General features: G+C 52.5%; 2 protein-coding genes and 2 pseudogenes across 2 annotated transcripts, besides 5 other annotated features; all 4 read right to left on the bottom strand.

Moving 5' to 3' along the window:
* Positions 1–18,589: part of a sequence feature (areas not merged during assembly with more than two copies in the genome that could not be assigned to a particular haplotype) that runs on past the window's edge.
* Tc00.1047053511843.90 lies at positions 358–3,210 on the bottom strand (annotated as a pseudogene).
* Positions 3,323–3,748: a mobile genetic element.
* Positions 3,565–3,588: a sequence feature (AT_rich).
* Tc00.1047053511843.80 (retrotransposon hot spot (RHS) protein, putative) lies at positions 4,046–6,553 on the bottom strand (the record flags this gene model as incomplete). The annotated part of the gene is made up of 1 exon (XM_811297.1): positions 4,046–6,553. The coding sequence occupies one exon, from the start codon at positions 6,551–6,553 to the stop codon at positions 4,046–4,048; it is 2,508 nt and encodes an 835-aa protein (XP_816390.1).
* Positions 9,573–9,602: a sequence feature (AT_rich).
* Positions 9,707–9,734: a sequence feature (AT_rich).
* Tc00.1047053511843.70 (trans-sialidase, putative) lies at positions 10,564–13,326 on the bottom strand (the record flags this gene model as incomplete). Its single annotated transcript, XM_811296.1, has 1 exon — positions 10,564–13,326. The coding sequence occupies one exon, from the start codon at positions 13,324–13,326 to the stop codon at positions 10,564–10,566; it is 2,763 nt and encodes a 920-aa protein (XP_816389.1).
* Positions 17,036–18,589, bottom strand: Tc00.1047053511843.60 (annotated as a pseudogene).

The raw sequence follows: 18,589 nt of genomic DNA, 5'->3' as shown, positions 1-18,589 counted from the left end.
CCCACACGGCGGTGCTAAAAAAAAAAAAAAAAAAACGCATCCAGAAACAGAGGAAAAAAGAAGAAGAGTGTGGAACACCCACAAGAAATGATGGATAGCCCACTTAAAAGCGGCAGCAAAGAAAAGGAAAAAAACAGCAGCAGTAGTAGTACTGGTGGTGACCATCATTTCCTTTTTTCTTCCCTTCACTCGCTAATGACCCAAACACGTGGGGTTCAAAAGTCCTTTTCACACAAAATTGTGCGGCAGTTAGCCTCTCTCCAACCAGCCGCCTCAATACATCCAAAAGAGCACACAAGAAAACCACAAATAGCCATGGGGAAAAAAATAGAGAAAAACAATAAAAGATCCCACGGCATTAGTGCGGAGGCGGAACGACACGCTTTTCGCACAAGTAGTCGTAAATTCGGCCAGAGCAAAAGAGATTCAGGCCCGAGCAAGCCCGGACCTCATATGCGGTTATTGTGCTCCTTTGAGACTTTTCCGCCAGCTCCTGTTTCACCCGAAGGAAGAGGGCTGGCGGAATGTGATCCTCGCCGCAACGAGTCGCTGCATCGGGGGCCAAAGAAACAAATCCTCGCATATTGCGGGTGTCAAGTGGCCGCCCCACCGCATTTCCACGTCATTATCGCTCGGCTGCGCACGTGCGTCTCTTCACGTACCCCGTCGCTCCTCAAGAAGTCTTTCCGCAGGAGTCCTCAAATGCAGTGGACGCTTGAGAGCAACAAGCCAAGCCTCGCAATCGCTGTCAGTCTCACAAACCACCTCCAATGATTCCCCACCGCGAAGCAAAAGTGCAAATGCGCGGTGGTTGTTTGCTCCAAGGCTGGACGGAATGATGTTTTGCGTGGCATCATGGCGGTGCGTCCCATTGTCAGAAACTGCCTCCTGGCGTGTCTTTGCCAGCTGTGCCTCGCCGCTGTAGTTCACAAATGAGGTTGTAGACAGGCCGATGAGAACTTTTTCGATGTCACGTATCCACATGGTGACTGGAGGCCGTTTGCGATTTAACGGGAATCCCTGATGGTCCAGATCACAGGAATGAATACGTTTGCAGTCCTCCAAGAGAAAATATAGGCGTCTGCAAGCATTGCCCTTGCTCGGTATCTTTGTTATGCGGACCCCGTTGCGTAAGTAATTCAGCACCTGATCCACAACAGAATTGAGGTGGTGTTCCGTTGCCTCGGCATCATGCAGTTTTCCATTTTTCTTTGCCACGTAGTCATCAAGCATACGCTGTCGATACACCTCGAGCCCTCGTCCCAGCCTCTCCTCGCGGGCCTTTTCCTCTTCAGCGCTGGCCAAGTATGTCTGCTCCTCTTGCGCGAAGACCTCGTCAAACTGGCGTCGAATGATGTCCGTCTCCTCCGGACTAACAGGAATGTCCTCAAGGGAAATGAGCTTCGGCAAATACCCCTCGATCATTTTGACGTCGGCTGCAAGAGCCCTCTCGGCGGCGTCCTCCTTGGCTGTCGCCTGCTCACGCTTCTTCTTCCGCTCCTCGGCCAAGGGACGCACCTCTTCCGGGAATTTTGCATTCATTTCCTTAATCTGATGGATCCACTGCCTTCGCTGGCGACACCGCTCCTCCCGGACGGTCTTTCACACCGCCTCAATAGAATGCCGCTCCCGCATGACGGTCTCTCGCCCCCTCGCCCTGTCAAGTTGAACCATCTCGAGCTGCTGCTCCTTCGTCTCAATGGCGCTCTGCCGTAGGCCGAGTTCTTGCTCCGGCTGCTGCATCGCCTGCCGCAACCTCTCCGAGGCACTCTCCTCGTCCTGTTTCTTCTTTCGGATCTTCTCCAACGTCTGCTCGTACTCCCAAATGCGGCTTTCGCGGTCAGCCTGCAGGGCACTGCTCTCCCGCTTTTTCGCCTCCAGAGTCCTCTCAAGTTCGTCCAACGTGGCCCCACCTCTCCGCTCAAGCTCTTTGATCATCTTCTCCGCCTCATGCTTGGTGCGCTCGCAAAACACACTCAGCTGCCGTTCCCGCGCCTCCTCACGGTTGCTCTCAATGGCGTTGACGCGCTTCATCGCTTCCTCCTCCATGCCTGAAATGGGCCTGTTGGATTCATAGCCAAAATGCCTGTAGTCGTACACGGCCCGGGCAGTCATGAGTTCATCCAGCAACTTCATGATGTCCTGATCAAGACGCCACTTGTCAACGGCAAGATCCCTTGTGGCGGATTCAATTCCGGTCGAGACAATGGAACGATTCCTCCGCCCACACGGCATCCAAAAAGGCGTGAGCCAATAAAACCGTCTCGGTAGAACCAGTGAGGCTATTGTTGCGGTTGCCTTTTCCGTGTTGTACGCTCGGCGCAACAACTGACTGAGTTCTGACATGCCGAAGGGAATGCACAGACGACGGCGGCGAATGCCGGAGACAATTCCTGCTGCCGACACCAGTGCTCGTTGGGCCCCTTCGTGGTGTAGCTGCGCGGTGGCATCAATGCCACACAAGACGAGCCGTTCGGCATCTCCCAAGGCGACAAATGTCAGGGAGTTTGCATCCATGTAATCTGCAAACTCCGCCTCACCATCATCGTGGTAAAGCTGAAAAACGACGGTGTCGGGCAAATAAGAAGGCATTGCCTCCAGCTCAGGCATTGGCTGCTTTTCACACAGCACGGGGAAAAAGTATTTCTCATAGTTTTTGACAATAGTGTCCATCGCCGCTCGAACTTCGCCGGCCAATGAGACACAAATTCGTGCCACCATTCGCACACGAGGTCCCTCCTTCAGGGAGCCCACAATAACTCCGAGCTCGTTGTCGGCGTCAAGAAGGTCTGCGCGGTGCTCTGTTGACCCAATGGCGTAGCACGAGAGGGCAAAAATGCCCTTTTTGGCGCCCAGCCGAATAAATTCAGTGATGACGCAAGCAGCATATACTTCTCCAGCTGCAGAGCCGTACATGAGTTGTCGCCTTGGTGACAAACGAACGCCGTAGCTGAGGGCCACCATGTTCTTGCGTTCCTGAGTAAAGTTGGGGGCGGCAGTGGCACACAATTTTCGGAAGAGTGTACTTGCGTCCGGCCCGTCCAACGCCACATCGACGTCAAACAGGGCCCCAGCAACCGCGAATCCGGCATCCCTCAGGAGCTGGGGGCAATTGAACTGCGCCGTGTTGCCGTCCACCCGCACTGTCGCGGGGAGCTGCGAGGACGGCGTCGTGGTTTGGTGGGAGCAGAAACGGCTTTCGCCTCCATTGGGAGAATATCACATTGAATGCTGCGCTGTGCGTTTTTTGCATGCACACACAGGAAGTTCAAAGACAGAAAGAAAAGCAAAGAAGAGAGAGACCGAGAGGGAAACAACACTGAATAATCTTCTAGGCCGCTGGCCGGATTCTGAAATCATCCAAAAAGGACAGGAAAAAAAAGCGGTAAATGGAGAGGCAATGAGCTCGCCGTAATGTTTTCCCCAAAATATATACACATTCTGTCAATCACTGCCGTGGGCTGCTGCGCACAGTTAGAATTAGAAACACTTATCCCCTGCGAGGCGGCAGGCCTTTGGGCTCCTCCACCCACAAGGTGGGGATCACAAAGTGGGTGGGAAGGCAAAAAAAATAAATAATAATAATTTCGTCTTACAGCTGTCGGCTCCCTGACTGCCTCAATCGCGGTCTCCCAAAAGACAGTGCGATAGAAGAGGAAAAAGTTGTGGAGAGATATCTTCGTTTGCGCGAGATATGAATTTATTTGGGCAGCCCGCCGCCCTCTCAAGCATTCTTCTCACAAACTCCCATAAATACAAGGGAAAATTATGCGGCCCCTGTAGTGCGCAACAGCCTCCAGTGGCGATGCGCCTCTGGTGGATAAAATAAAATAAAATGAAAAGAGGGTGTGGTGAGTGTGGCACTGCCGAACAAAACGGTTCTCTGAAAAGAAAGGCATTCACTGTCAAGACCTCGTAGGCACACACACACATAAAAATCGTTAAAATACTTCCCAATATATTTCACTATAAGCAAAATGCACTCTGTTCCCCAATTATTTCCCCAACTTTCTTCCCTATCCCTTTTCCCCCAAGATTATTGTGTTCACATTTCTGTGATTTTACTTAAAAAATCACGTGTTAACATAAACTGGTATTGGTGTACCTCTTTATTCCAGAAGGCCACAATTTTTTTTTCAGCGTCGGTTTCATTATTGGGATTGACGACATCACATCTCTGCCATTTTTTCATCGGCGTGCTGTCTGCGTTTTTTATATAAATCATCTCCCACGACATTTCTCGGGATAATTCGTCCCATCCTTCAAAATATGCCGCCAGATGCTCAGTGAACTGCTTCACGGTGCTGGTTGTCGTGTGGTGCGCACTCGCCGTAGTCATCTGCAGCCCAACCAGCGTCCTCCGCGGTGACTCCATGAAGAAAAAGCCGTCCACCAGTGGAAAGTTTTCAACCTTCGGTAAGTACAGCACCCCGTACTCCATCGCAGTCCTCGTGACACCGCCTTCCAGTCCCGCTAATCCAACGGTGCGAGTGGGGTGCCCTTGATGGTTTACCTTCAGCACTGAATCCTGTGCTTCATTACGTTTTGCTGAACTCAGCTCCTTGAGTTCCTCTACTAATGCACAGACAAGCTCCCCATACATGAATACGCACAAACCTAATTGTTCCAGAGCTCGGGAAGCAAGAGCACCACGCGATCCCAATATTAGCAACAAAAGATCCTTCGTAGCCATTTCCTTTTCCAAACGTTCCGCAGTTCGAAACCCGATATCATCACATATCGGTGCGTTCAGAAATATCTCAGCTCCTTTTTCTGTTCTTTCCCGGACGATCTTCACAAGTTTGTGAGACGGATCCTCGGAATACCATTTTTTCTCTCCTCCCATGGAAAAATACTCTTTAACATCAGTATCCTTGATTGCTAGCAAGGCAACATCAACGGCACCCAAGCGATTAATATAAATTTTCTCATCAAAGATGTGACGCGGAATCGGTCCAAATTTTTCCATGCGTTCTTTGACCATCTTCCAGTATCCCGCTTGCCTATCTGGTTCCAGACCGCGCTCCATCCATGCACACATCGCCTTCACATCCATCTCGTCGGGACAATTCATGATGATTCGACTGGCTCTTACTTGCGTCGCCCACTCATCATAGTTGTCCAGGTTTGGCGATGACACCACAATCATGCCCCATCCAGTAGAGGGCGCAAAACCTGCGTCGGGCGGTGTTCCTTTCGTTGTCACATCGTAAATAATATACCCTTTCATCCCACGCTGCCACAAACCACCCAAAACACTCTTCGATGTTATGTTACCCATGTATTTTGTCACGGTTTTGGTGTTCTTGTCAAACACGTACATCGTGATTCCAAAACAGTGGACAACCACTTGGAGTTTCTCCGCATCGTAGTGCAGCAGCTGGTAGAGGAGGTACGAGCCGGCAGCCATCGACTTCCCGATCCCGGGCGTCCCAATCAACACATGCGGCAAAGGTGAAGGATTGAGAGTCAAATCAAAATTGCTGAACCACTTAGTTAGATCGCCCTTGACGATCTGCCACACTCGCTCCACCTCAGAGTTAACACACAAGTCATTGCCACACCCATTCAGCACACTCAGCGTGTACGGCCATCCCTTGTCCGAGGTAAGCACCATCAGCCTGGGAGGTGCTTCACCGGATTGCTGCACAGCGTCATCCTTTTCGAAGGTGTTGCCAACTTTCTTGTACGTCCATGACTGTTTCGGTTTCCCCTCCCTCACCTCCATTCCCGTCCCCGCTTTCGTTCGCTCCACGCCGTCGGGAATTTCCACCACATGGTGCCAAATCGCATTGTACACAGACTCGTACACTCCCTCCAGTTTTATCGCTACAATCGTCGTCGTTGGGTTCCTCGCCTCCTCGGCAGCTGCATCCAAGAAATGTTTAGTGGAGTTATGAACAGTTGCTGTTACCTCCACAGCAGCTAATGACCACCCCGGTAGATTGCTGACGCCCTTATCGCATAGCTTGCGTATATCCTCGTCGAAGATCAATTCACCCTTTACAGCTCGCTTCATACTAAAACAATGACCTGATGCCTGTATTTCGTTCAGTGCTCCTTTATCACGGATATACTTCGCGGGGTCCTTGAAAAACTCCTCCGGCAAGACATCCCGATTGGTGTCCACAACGCCCCTGCCGCCCAGTTCCCTCGTAAGAAAGTCGTTCAGCCTCATTTCATTGACGCGAACTCTTCCTTTAAACAGTACCTCTTCGATATTAGTGGAAATGGTAAACTTCATTTCCTGCGTTTGTCTTAGCCTTTCCTCTGCCTCCCGCCTCGCTCCTGTCAGTACCTGCGTGAGTACCCCGTTTGGTTTTCCCCTTGCAGGAGGAGTGACCGTATCCTTTCCTTCATAGTCCCTCCATTGCTCGAGAGAACACACATCCTCGTGAAGAGGCTTAGTAGTGGCCTCCAGCGCTTGGTGCGCAGTTAGGTTAATAATTTCTTCAAGAAGCCGCTGGTCTTGTACGTAATCATCAGGCTCCCGAGCAAACATCTCCATCGTCACATTGTAGTCTTTCATCAACAGCCGCCCTGCCGCCAACATAATTCCAAAGGAAATCACTCAGCCTCATGTTGGTGCTGTTCATGGTCCACTGCGGCCACACTCTACTCCCCGCCACACGTCGAGCTGCAGCGTCGGAAACATCACAAGAGCCACGGCGAGGTGCCATCACAACACCCGTGCGGTGAGGCATCCCACTCGCACCGCCCAACTGCGGCCAGCAGGTGCCGCTGGCCCCAAAGTACAGTCGCGGCTGTTTCCTCCCGCAGTCCCAATGACGTTGGGCGTGGCACTCGCACGGCTCGGTGGTCGGTGCGCCATGCAGCCGCACTGCAACGCCTGTCGGTGAAACAGCCGAGGCCCACCGCCCCCGCAGCAACACGAGGCGTGCAACGAACCACAACACCGCCACATTACCGCCCTTTTTCATTTTGTTTTATTCACGGTGTCGGTCTGTTTGCCCCATCACCGACACCAAAAATAAGTGCACACCTTCAAAAAGGGAAGAAACAAAGAGAAAAGGAGGCACGATCCCACCGTCCCGCCGCGGATCAACACTCTCCTCCACCCACCACCATTGCCGCACAGGAGACCGCAGTCACATCGCAGAGTCAGCACCACAATGTGCACCACACCATCGTGCAGTGAGCAATGGGCGAGACGCAGCCATGCATCGCCCCGCTCCATTTTCCCACCACTCAAGTATTGCATGCCCGCACAAAGTAGCAAACAGAATCAGAGTGCACACAAACCCAATCATCACCCTCACTCGCTGAAGCACATTATTCGCATGGAGTGACAACATTTGAGAACACACCAGCAGTAGCAGAAGGCATGAAATTTCCCTACCAGCCCTGTGAAGAGACACAACAACTCTGCGGAGTCAAAGTGGCAGCCCCTCGGTGTTTCCCGCAGTTCACATGGCAGGACAAATTCCACGCACGCATAGTTCCGGACACCTTGCTGTTTGAGTGCACATCAACAGTACAAGTAAAAAAAAACGTGCGCGCAGGATAGAATTAAATGCGTAAAAAGTCGGTCTGCTTTCTCCGATGGCGTCGGCGAGCAATCCCACACAATCCAATCAAAGTGACACGCCGGACAGAATGAAGTCCGTCAATCAATAAAAAAAAAGCGACACTGAAAAGGAGCAGAGAAGAGTTGGCGCATGCGATTGCCAGCGACAACTGTGAGCAACCCGCCAGCACCAACTGAGGTGCCGAGGAGCACGTTTGTGTAGAACTGGCCGTCAGGCAGAGAGGACGAATAAAACAAGAGGGCAGCAAACCCTCTCGTTCAATTTCTCCTGACCGCAACACCAGAATCAAAATACCATGGACGATAAGAGCGGCAACGCCTTCTCCAAAACATCTTGTCAAGAAGCCGCAGGACCTCAGGAAGGGAGGAAGGCAACGGCGGCAGCCACAGCAGGGGAGGCAATAAAACGGCTGACAGGCACCCTCACGTCGACGCGCACACCACATCCGAGTGGGCCGGGGACGCAGATCGAACCGCTCGGAAACACACGCTTCAAATCCGCAAAACAAAGTCGCAGTGAATCGACAGGAACTCCCCGCCCAAAACAAATTTAAAAAGTAGCGTTTTTCAGGGAGAATCCGCTTTCCCGACGACGGCACGGACGTCTCGCAGAAATTTCTTGCAAATCTCCCTTCGCAGGTCTGCATGAAAACGCAGCGGAATAAAAATAGAGCATAACGACGCAATAAAAATAATCCTCCTAACCGACCAGGTGGCAGGCCGCCCACGCGCAAGTGGACAAAACACAACTTCACTCCGGTCTTGTCGTGGTGGTCGCCTCGCAACATTTTCTTCCTTCTCGTCGCAGTGCACATCCCCCTCCCACAAATCATTTGTTCGGGCCATGTTCTTGCGGCCAAACATCGCGCTGCTGGATCCCGCGACACAGTCCTCGGCACAGAAGTGAGGGGAGGAAGAAGGACCGCAGAAGGTGCGAGCAAATCCGAATTCGGTGGCGGTCGCTGCAGTGAAGATTGACGTCCCACGCGGTGTCCCTTTTCTGGGTCCGGTCCTCACCGTGCCATGCGCTCAGCGTGCGGTGCGCCGGCCGCTCCGAACATCCACACGTGCTTGCGTCTCACCTTCGCTCGCAGCCCCGTTCGTTGGCTGCATCAGGGATGCCGCCATCCGGAGACGGGCATAAGGACGTTGCATCCAACAAAACCTTCAGAGGCACCCGGTGGGCCAACGACGCCCATCACTGCGGGATGTGTGGCCCTTCCGCCGCTCACCTCAAATCGCACTTCTACGCCTCCTCGAGCAGCAGCAGCAGCCGCATAAATACACCGGTCCACTAGGGGCCGTCACCAGCCATTGCAGGAAGACCACTGTGCCCCAGTGCTACGAAACCCATATTGCATTGACGGGCCACTTCGGAAAACCCTGTCGCATCCTCCCCCATTATGCGGAAACACATCCGTCGTGCATGTGTCCACCGCAGCCAAATGAATCCGGTCCAAATACCCTCCAAATCAAATTCCCCTTTCCTCAAGCCATTCCCTCATTCCATGCGCCCTGACCCTCATCCGCACGTGCCCACTCACACAAACCGCAAAAGAATGGTGGCCGCCCAACGCTCCGGAAACACATGCCCAGCACGCACTCGCATAACAAATAACATGCGCAAACACACGGCACGACGGCGGGGAAGCGCACACCGAAAGGATGCGGCCCTCCACAGCAGTCGCAGCCCATCGCGCGCATCACACCCGCAGGAAGAGTGACTCGCGGTGCGCGCTCTCTCTCCTCCCCTCCCTTCATCCCCACGGAGGAAGCAGCAGTCACCCGCAACTCCCAGCACACGCCATAAAAGAAGCATCCAAATCCACTGCAATGTGCATCTTGTGCGTGCATGTGGTTGTGTGTGCCTGCAGACACACGGGGCAAAGAAGTGGAAAGGAGGAGCAGAGCATGTGGAGGGACGCACAAGCAAAAATGTACAGCAGAAGCGCATGGCAGAAATAAGGAAAAAAAGACTGCTCAAGCTCATGATATTGCACTGCAGAAAAAGCAGCGGCAATTCATTAAAAAATTATTAAAATTTAAAAAAATTCATCTTCACCTTTCCACCCCTCACACTTTGGAAAAAAAAGAAAAAAAGAAAAAAAAGCACCCGACTACCATGTTGCTCCAGAAATTGTCTGCATATTTTGTCCGAAAATAAAATTAAAAGATATTTAAATTTCTTTCAACCGTCCGACCCTCCATGTGTCCGCACATCGTTTATATTTCACGGGGTCATCTGCGTGTTGCTGCTCCCCTCAGCCCTCTCATCGGCGCGTGAGTGCGGCCCGCAGAGCACAGTCACTCGTGTGCGTGTGGACTGAGAGAAGCACGCAGACATGACGGCAGTCGCGTCACTCCATCGGGAGAGCGAGCGCAGCAAAAAAAAACATCATCGGAGGGAAAGAAATGCTCACGAGGCCGACACCGAGGGGTGCGCCAGCGCAAAGACAAACACACAGTGAGAAAGTCAAAGAGAGCAAGCAAAATTACTTTTTAAAAGCGGCAGGGCGTGGCTGTGTGTGTGGCGCTGCGGGTGTCTGCCCACCCTGGCCGCAAAGAAAACAAAACAAGAGGGAATAAATGTGTGCTCCGCCCCACAGGCACTCGTCGCACGCCCACACGTCACGGCTCCCTCAGCGCGCCGTTCGTCGCGGCCCCTCCTCATGCGCGTGTCGGTGGGTGTGCGAGTGGAGTAGTTGGGCGGGAAACACACGGCACCCCTCACAGGAAGAGTGCAGCAGAAACAATTAAAAGGTAGAAAAGAAAAAAACGTCCATAGTGATTGCCCCAAAAGAAAAAAAGAAGGGATAGGGGATCATGAGATAAAAAAAGCAAACAGAAAAATTGAAAAAAAGAAGTGAAACATTAAAAAGAGTACTGAAAAGCAAAAAATATATATTAAAAACGCACATAATGCAAGAAAATAAAGTATCAGAGATAATTGTTATCGGAGAAGTAATTCTGTGCTCGGAAGGTCGCAATTGTCCCACGCGGCAGCCAGTCACTCCTCACAGAGCCGAAACCACCCAAATTCCCAGCAAAAGAAGCAGCGGCAGCAGTCCGCTCTCACGCATAGTGCCAGCATCGCTGTTATTCCCCTGCGACACATTTCCGAGGCTGCTGCTGGGTGCCGTGGCATTAACTTCCCTGACCCGTGAATGGACATCTTCCTGCCCATCCCTTCCTCCCACCGTCTCCCCACTCTCACCGGAGCTCACGCTCACCCCAGTTGTCACTGCGGGGTCAAATTGTCCCTCGGTTTCAGCGGTAGGAGCGTTTGCGCCTGCTGTGGCGGGAGTGCCCGCAGAAGTTTGAGGTGGTCTGTCTCCCGGCACCGTATCTCCAGCTTCCGCTCCCACCGTTGGATCACCATCGGGTGAAGAAACGACATCCACGTTTTCACTTCCGCCGGAAGATGTTCGCAACGCCAACTGCTTTACAGAACCCTCCCCTGCCGACGGAGTGGCGGTGGAAACTGCTGACGTGGATACACCGCCACTGCCCACACCCCCATCTTCATTCAACGATTCACGCCCCAACGGCGGTTGCCCGTCAGAAGGAGATTGCAACAATGTTCCTTGCGCACTTCCACCTACCGGAGGCGGAATGGAGGCTTTATTCGGGTTGAGGGCACCAATTTCTGCTTCATTCAACGGGCGGTTATACAGCAGGACGTTCTTCACAGTCACGGACACTTCTTCTCGGCTTTCTGCGTCGCCTCCACCCACTCCAATGTAGAAGTGCGAGATCTCGTTTGACTCCGTATTTTCCAGTGAACACGTTTCGCCCCCCACGCGCTCACCATCGACGTACGCGGTGCTCTGGTTACCGTTCTGTAGCACAATGGCCAATTGTTGTGTTTTCCCTGGCTCCCAAGGGCCGCTGAGCCACTTGTTCTCTCTGCCATCGCACAGTAGCATCCATTTCTTTTCTTTGTTGTTGTACGACAGTCCCAGGAGTACAGTCTTCCCATTATCATTCACCTTCGCACCCATCAATGGAATGGAGTTATCTCCGTCCTTTGGCAAACCGTGGATGGACACCGTCGCCACAAGAGTGAAGTTGTAGTTCGCGAAGTGGTACAGCTGATTCTGCCCCTGCGCGCCAACAGGCCACTCCGCCCACGCACCACGCCCTTTAAATGTTACGCCATTTTCCTTTTTCTCCACCCCATCATTCTTCTTTACTGTGGCGTTCACGCCGAGGTACTCGTCCCTCCATCTGCCATCAGAGAACTTGCCGGACAAAAAGCCAACCAGCCCATCCGTCGGAATGGCGGCGCCGCAGGCAGTGGCAGGTGAGGGATCCTCCTTAGCATTCTCAGAAGGGCACAGCTTGGAGACACGTTTGTCCACTTCATTCCATGTCTTCAGCACCTCCTTCACCCGCTCCAGCTGCGTAGTCAGAATCACAGAGACCATACCGGGTGATGTTTCTTTCTCACCGCCCTTCTTCTCGTAAAGTGCAATCAACTCCTCCTTCTTATCATCACCATCCTTACCACTTCTGTACAACAGGGAGCTGGCGGCAGCGTCCTCATCATCGGATACCGGCCCAATATCAACAATGTGCGTATTGTCCGTCAGCCAAAGATGGAGTACACTTTTTCCATTGCTGTTTCCATTTTTCTCTTTTTTGGAGTAGACCGGCAGAGTAACGAGCATCACAGTTCTCTTATCACTATCGACACCGTCGATCGTCGCTGTGGTGAACCCGCTTCTAACGAGTTTCACGTTTTTATCCCTTTTTTTGCTGCCCCACACGCGCGAGAGGGTCCCGAGTGCCTCCGTCCACGACTCCCCCTTGTCACCGGACTCGTACACCCTGCGAGGGCCGTCATCACACGCAGTCATCATCATGAGTTTTTTGTCCTTCTCCCACTCCACGACGGAGGGAACACTGCAGCCATCGTCAGACATCCCCTTCGACAGCGTCCAAGTCGCAATGTCTGAGGAGTATATGATCAGCGAAACGTTCTTCCCATTATTCTTCGTCCCTTCCACTGGGAACACAAGCGTACCGTCATTTATATTAACACCCGATCCACCGCTACCAATCAGTCCTGTTAAAAATTCGTGTTGCTCGCAGAAAGGTGTCTGCGGGAGACTTTTGGTATCCTTCCACTGGATTCCTTTGCCACCGCCACTTTCTTCACCACCGACTTCCCCTTTCACCAGCAAAAATCCACAGTCAACTGCATCTCTCTCCTGAACACCAGTGACAGCTTTCCGGCTGTATTTTCCAACAAGCATGTAAATATCATTTCCCTTCACAACTGTTGTTGGTCGGCTCACATCCACTTTCTTCACCTCTGTGGAAGTGCCTTCCTCCAGTAATTGTGTCTTAGCTTTGGGATCCGTCAGCGCTTCCTCCGGCTTGTCAGTAGTTTTTGTCGTGAGAACTTGAGATGCAACGCCAGTAAAACTGACACCACCGTTCTTGCACTGCGCCTCGGCAACGACAAATACGTCACTCCCCACTTTTAGAAGGCTGGGAGCACCCAACGAGTCCACAGTTTCATCTCCACTCTCATTGATGCCCCTCCATTGAAACCTTGGCTCTGATGGCTGCCCCGCAACTCCCGCAGCACCACTGCCGCAGCACACCATCACGACGAGGAGGAGTAGCACCGCGGAAGCAAACACACGCCGGGACATGTTGGGCCTCTGCGGCTCACTCTCTCTTCCTTCCCTCCTCCTCCCGCTGGATCCGGTCACGCGGCGACGGTTGTGTGTGCGGGGTGCCTCCACAGCAGCAACACGTGAGAGCATACAAATATGTGTGTGGGCGGTGTGTGTGCTGTTGGTCCTTTCAGTGCCTTCGAATTTCACAGTGGCGATTCGCGCTTGTGTTTAACTTCCTTCTTGGAGAAGAGCAACAGGCAACAGCGGCAGAAAGACAACAACAACGGTACACACCGCCACCACTCAAAGCAAAGCACAACATCAACATCCCCGCAGCCATTACTCCCCAGTAACCCCAACAGCATAAATAAATATAAAGTATTCAAAAAGCGAGCAGCCTCCCAGTTGGGGACCACAGGCCATGGCCCTGCAAAAAAGACAAATTAGAGGGGGCCACGTGTGCAGTGAGGAACACGAGCGTTGCACTGCACACAAGGCCAATTAGTAAAAATAAAACCACAATGCGAGTTGAACTGCAAAGGCACGGCGGCGTGATGCCCCGTGGGGAGCACCGATGCAGACCAGCACAGCGCCTGCAGGAAGGGTTGCTTCTCCCGCTGAGCAAAGAGGGAAAACAGCCTCAGCAGCCCAATGATGAGAGGTCGTCTGCACTTCCTCGCGGCACCTGCAAGCTCGACAGACACAAAGATGCAGGTGACGCTCTGCTGCACGCATTGCGGCCGTTGCGCCCTTCACAATGGCAATCTCATCCTGTCGCACCACACGCCGCAGTGGATGTGCAGAGTCTCCGTCTCACTCACTCCTGTCCCTCTCCCTGAGAACTCATCGGTGGCCGTGGCACACCCACAGACATGTCAGAAATCAATTGCGTTTCTTCTTCCCTCGCACATCGCACAGCAGCACCGCCAAACGAAGGTCACTCCTTCGTTCGCGGATTCCCCTCAGACACGCCTCCTGCCACATTCATCAGCCCACAGACACACAGTCCGTAAACGCCACGCTGCTGATTCGCATGACGGTGCCGCACACACCAACACGGCGCCTCGCCACTCGGCGCAAGCAGTGTCTGGACACACAAAACAGGTTGCCCCAGACAACGACAGCCCCATCCAAGCAGTGAGGCAGGACTCGTCGCTAACAATAAAACAACCAGCCCTTAGTCTTCTCCTTCAGCCATGCACGAGGTTTTGCCTGCCACATGCATCATCTGTAACGCCCGGGCTCTCAATCAGTAAACAAGGAATTATGCTCCCCTCGACTCAACGAGAAGCCCATTGACAATTCTCAGCCAGTCGTCTCCATGGGCCATGCATGAGGAGCACCACGGCAAGAATGCACAGAAAATTATATGCAAATCCCAACTCATTCCACGTCAACAAATAATGTGGCATCATACATATGTTTCACAAAAATGTCGACTTGCTCTTTTCTGAGAGGCCTCCCATACACACCGCACGTGATCACAGTAAAGAAAAAGCAACGCCTCCAATCTGGCTGTCACCCCGCGGCAAACATCAAAGCACAATCCAACAAAATGCCGCAAATCATCACATATTTCACACAGACCATCGACAGCTTACGCAGCAAATGCACAGCACGGAAGAAGAGTCATGCCCACAAACACGCAACACACAGACACAGTAAGAGAGTTGGGAAAAGCAGCACCCAATGCCATTCTTTGTGGATGCAAATGATAACAGCACCAAACAAAGTGAAGCACCAGTCGGGCACCACATGTGGGCCACAGACACCACCCACCCATTCACTCTTCCTCCTCCCAATGACGTGGTCCTCCTTCAATTCCACGAACACGCCTGTCCCTCATTCATGCGTGCCTCTAACGCAAGCCACTCAAGGTGCGTTTCGGTAATCCAACATTCAACACCTATGAAAAACAGAGGACATGCTCGCAGAGGCCACACGGCTCCTCAACGCACCCTCAAGCCCTCCTCACGACTCTTTAATGCGGTAGAAAGGAATACAGGCGACTCCCGTGTCACAGAGGGCGGCCAATGGGAGCGGTTTTCACATGCAGAAAATGCCAAGGTGTGAAACAGCAGAGAAAGGAAGAGGCGGTGGGAGGGCTCGCAAAGAGCGTCACCTGCCACGCCTGATGTGCATCCTCTCATTCGTGCAACGGAGAACCAACGACACGATTGTTGCGGTGCCTGCCCGTGCGTGCACCTCACTCTCGCGCCAATGAACGCCTCAAGGAAAATCCTGCAAGGGCATGCAGCTGGCCGTGCAAACAATCCCGTTTCTCGTCAACGTTCCAGCAGCAGCCGCTCTTTTGGCGAGACGTCGCTCTTTTCTTTCCTTTTCTCCCGTGTGCCATCCTCGTATGAAATGGAAATGCCTTCCACGTCTGGTGTCATCAAGCACCTCCAAGTAAATTAGGAAGGGATTCACGGCCTCAAGAAAAAGCACCCAAAGTGGCAGTCAACGTGAACTCAGCAACGCATGTCATCTTCTGCAGCCGCGTGTATTGCAACTCCCCTCAGCCACCCACTGTTTCTTCCTTCCCTGTAGACCCAAACCGCGTGGTAGACTTTGATTTGCTTGGGTCCTCCACAGGCTCGCGTAACCGTGTCCACCACGCCCGTGCAGCTCGTGACAGCATCACTTCCCCGTCCACTGCTGCACCACCGAATAACGTGAAATAGGGATCAAAAACACCACATCCGCAAGGCAAACACACATGCATCGCTCCAACGGGTGCCACTGTGAGAAATCACACGACAGCACACTATCTCTCGCCCTCCCATCAGCGATTCGCCGTCAACAACAACAACGGCATTGAGGAGCAGCCTCGAGACAATCCCTGAAAGCCGTTCCCACCTTGGCGAGCGACAGACTCTGGGAACCCTGCACTCCAGTGCCGTTCCGGAAAGAACTCCTGCCACCGCCAACCGTGTTCCCCTGTCGCGTTGACGCACGGAGCCCGCTTCAGAGAAACAACAACACGCTCCATTCAAAACGTGGCTATGAGAGTGCTTGGCAACAGGCGCAGGACACACCCTCTCAGTTTCCAGTGCCGAAAAAGTAAAAGAGCATCAGTGCCGACTTGCTGCAGCACGCACAGTTGTGCCTCTGTCGTCCTCCCCCGTGTTTTTTCAAATACATGGCCCGCGCTGCGGCAACACATGCCCTCACACCTCGTGGTGCCACAACTGTGTCCCGGCACGACGCAGGTAGTCCGGGTGCCGGTCGATGCCTTCTGCATTGCGCCAACAACGATCCCGTGAGGGAAATATTGCTGGCAATTGGCTTTTCCCGGCAATACGGAGTGCTGGGCCCTGGCACCACGATGTCGCACTCAAGCATGAAATCGCAAGGGGAATCAACGATGGCGCCAGCACAAAAATGCCGTCTCGTCCTCAATGGGATGCGGCGCCTCACTTCATGCGGTCACAAGGAGTGCACTTTTTCCACAAAATTTATGCGTCGTCCAATCCCTAAACATGCTTCGTTTAATGATGGGCCTTAGAACAAAAAAATAAGAGGAAATGAACAATGTAGTCATACTTCATCACCGCTGGCCATAATCATTCTCTCATACCAGAGCAATTTCCCTACTATGCCTCGTATGCACACACAAAAATCCACATGTATGAAACAACCCGCAATGTTTTTCTACCAGAAACCAAACTACCCCGTTCCCCCATAATCTCTTCTTCGTTCACTGTTATGATCGCTCGCGTTGGACATTTTCCGCATCCGTGTGTGATGCTGCCACCTGATGCTGCTGCATCTGCACTGTATGCACACACAGGCATCCAACCATATGAAAAAAGCCCCAATATTTGTTACCAGAACTCAAACTACCCCCGCAATTCCCTAATTTGTTTCCCTATTTATTCCTTTAATTACTATCCTCAATTCTAAGGGCTTCTTGAGACGTCTTCGGATGATATTGACACTTGGTACTGACGTACCTTTTCGTTCCAGAACGCCGTAATCTCAAGGCTCTCGTCGCTCACATTATCGGAATTGACAACATCACATCTCTTTCATTCGTTCTTCGGCGTATTGTCTGCCTGCTGCACGTAAATAATCTCCCACGACAAAATGTCTCGGGATAATTCGTCCCAACCATTAAAATATGCCGCCAGATACTCAGTGAACTGCCTCACAGTGCTGGCGGTGGTGTGATGCGCACTCGCCGCATTCATCCGCAGCCCAACCAGCGCCATTGGATTTGACTCCATGAAGAAAAAAGCGTCCACCATCCGAAAGTTTTCAACCTCCGGTATGTACAGCAGCCGGTGGTTTATACAAGTCTTCTTGCCAATGCGTTCCACCGACGGCAAAAAATAGTGGCTGGTGGGGCCCTCCTGTGAGCGCACGTCCGGCGGACAGCGGTGTGACTGACGTCGTGTTGGGGGCTTCAGCTCCTTCAGTTTACGTCTTATTGCACCCACTAAAGCCTCATTCAAAAAAGCAAACACGGCACACCTCCCAGGGTTTTCGGATATGAGATAATCCTTGAGCCTCCATACGATCAAATTAAAATCATGCGGCCGCACTAACTTTGCTAACCCGCGTAATATTTTACCTCAGAGGTGGGCAGATATCGGTGCATTGAAAGACAACTCACCATTGCGCTCTCCTCGTACTCGGAAAATCTTCGCAACATATTCGGGCGCCGTATTATCATCCCACATTTTGTATATACAAAAACCAAAGTAATACTTGCTTCTCGAGAAGTTCGTCCCATCCACAGCGCTGTGGCACTTCTCAATCCGTGCAGTATAATGTCGCGAAGGATGTCGCGAAGAAGCGGTCCCGCTGTATCCATGTGACCCCTCACCTCGCGCCACTATTCCGCTTGCTGCTGCACGGGCTGATCACGCCACATCCAAATGCACATTGCCCCCGCATCGCTTTCGTCAGGAGAATCCATCACAATTCGTGCGGCTCTCCTTTCGCTCGCCCAGTGTCCGTGTATCTTTGCTTCTGGCGGTGTCACAACAAGCATGCCCCATTCAAGAGGAGGCAAACAAGTAGAGAGGCGATTGTCCGTCTCTGCCGCGTCGTAGACAATACACCCCTTCACCCCACGCCGAGACAGTCCCTTCACAACCTTTACGATGCTGGACTCACCCATGTATTCTGACACCGTTCTGGAGCTCTCTTCCAAAAGATAAGTCCCACTCACCATAAAGTGCGCAAGCATTGGGAGCTGCTCCGCATCGTAGTGCAGCAGCTGGTAGAGGAGGTATGAGCCGGCATTCATCGATTTCCCAATCACAAGCGTCGCAATCAACACACGCCTCTTGGGCTTAAAGTCGGTCCCGTCGTGACTGCTGAACCACTCGGTTATGTCGCCTTTGACTGTCTGCCACACTCGCTCCACCTCGCAGTTCACATGGCAGTCACGAATGCATCT

Source organism: Trypanosoma cruzi, genomic scaffold (genome assembly GCF_000209065.1).
Source record: "Trypanosoma cruzi strain CL Brener 1047053517173 genomic scaffold, whole genome shotgun sequence".
NCBI lineage: Eukaryota > Euglenozoa > Kinetoplastea > Trypanosomatida > Trypanosomatidae > Trypanosoma > Trypanosoma cruzi.
Note: the sequence above shows the minus strand (reverse complement) of the source record. Positions and strands in the feature narration are given on the sequence as shown.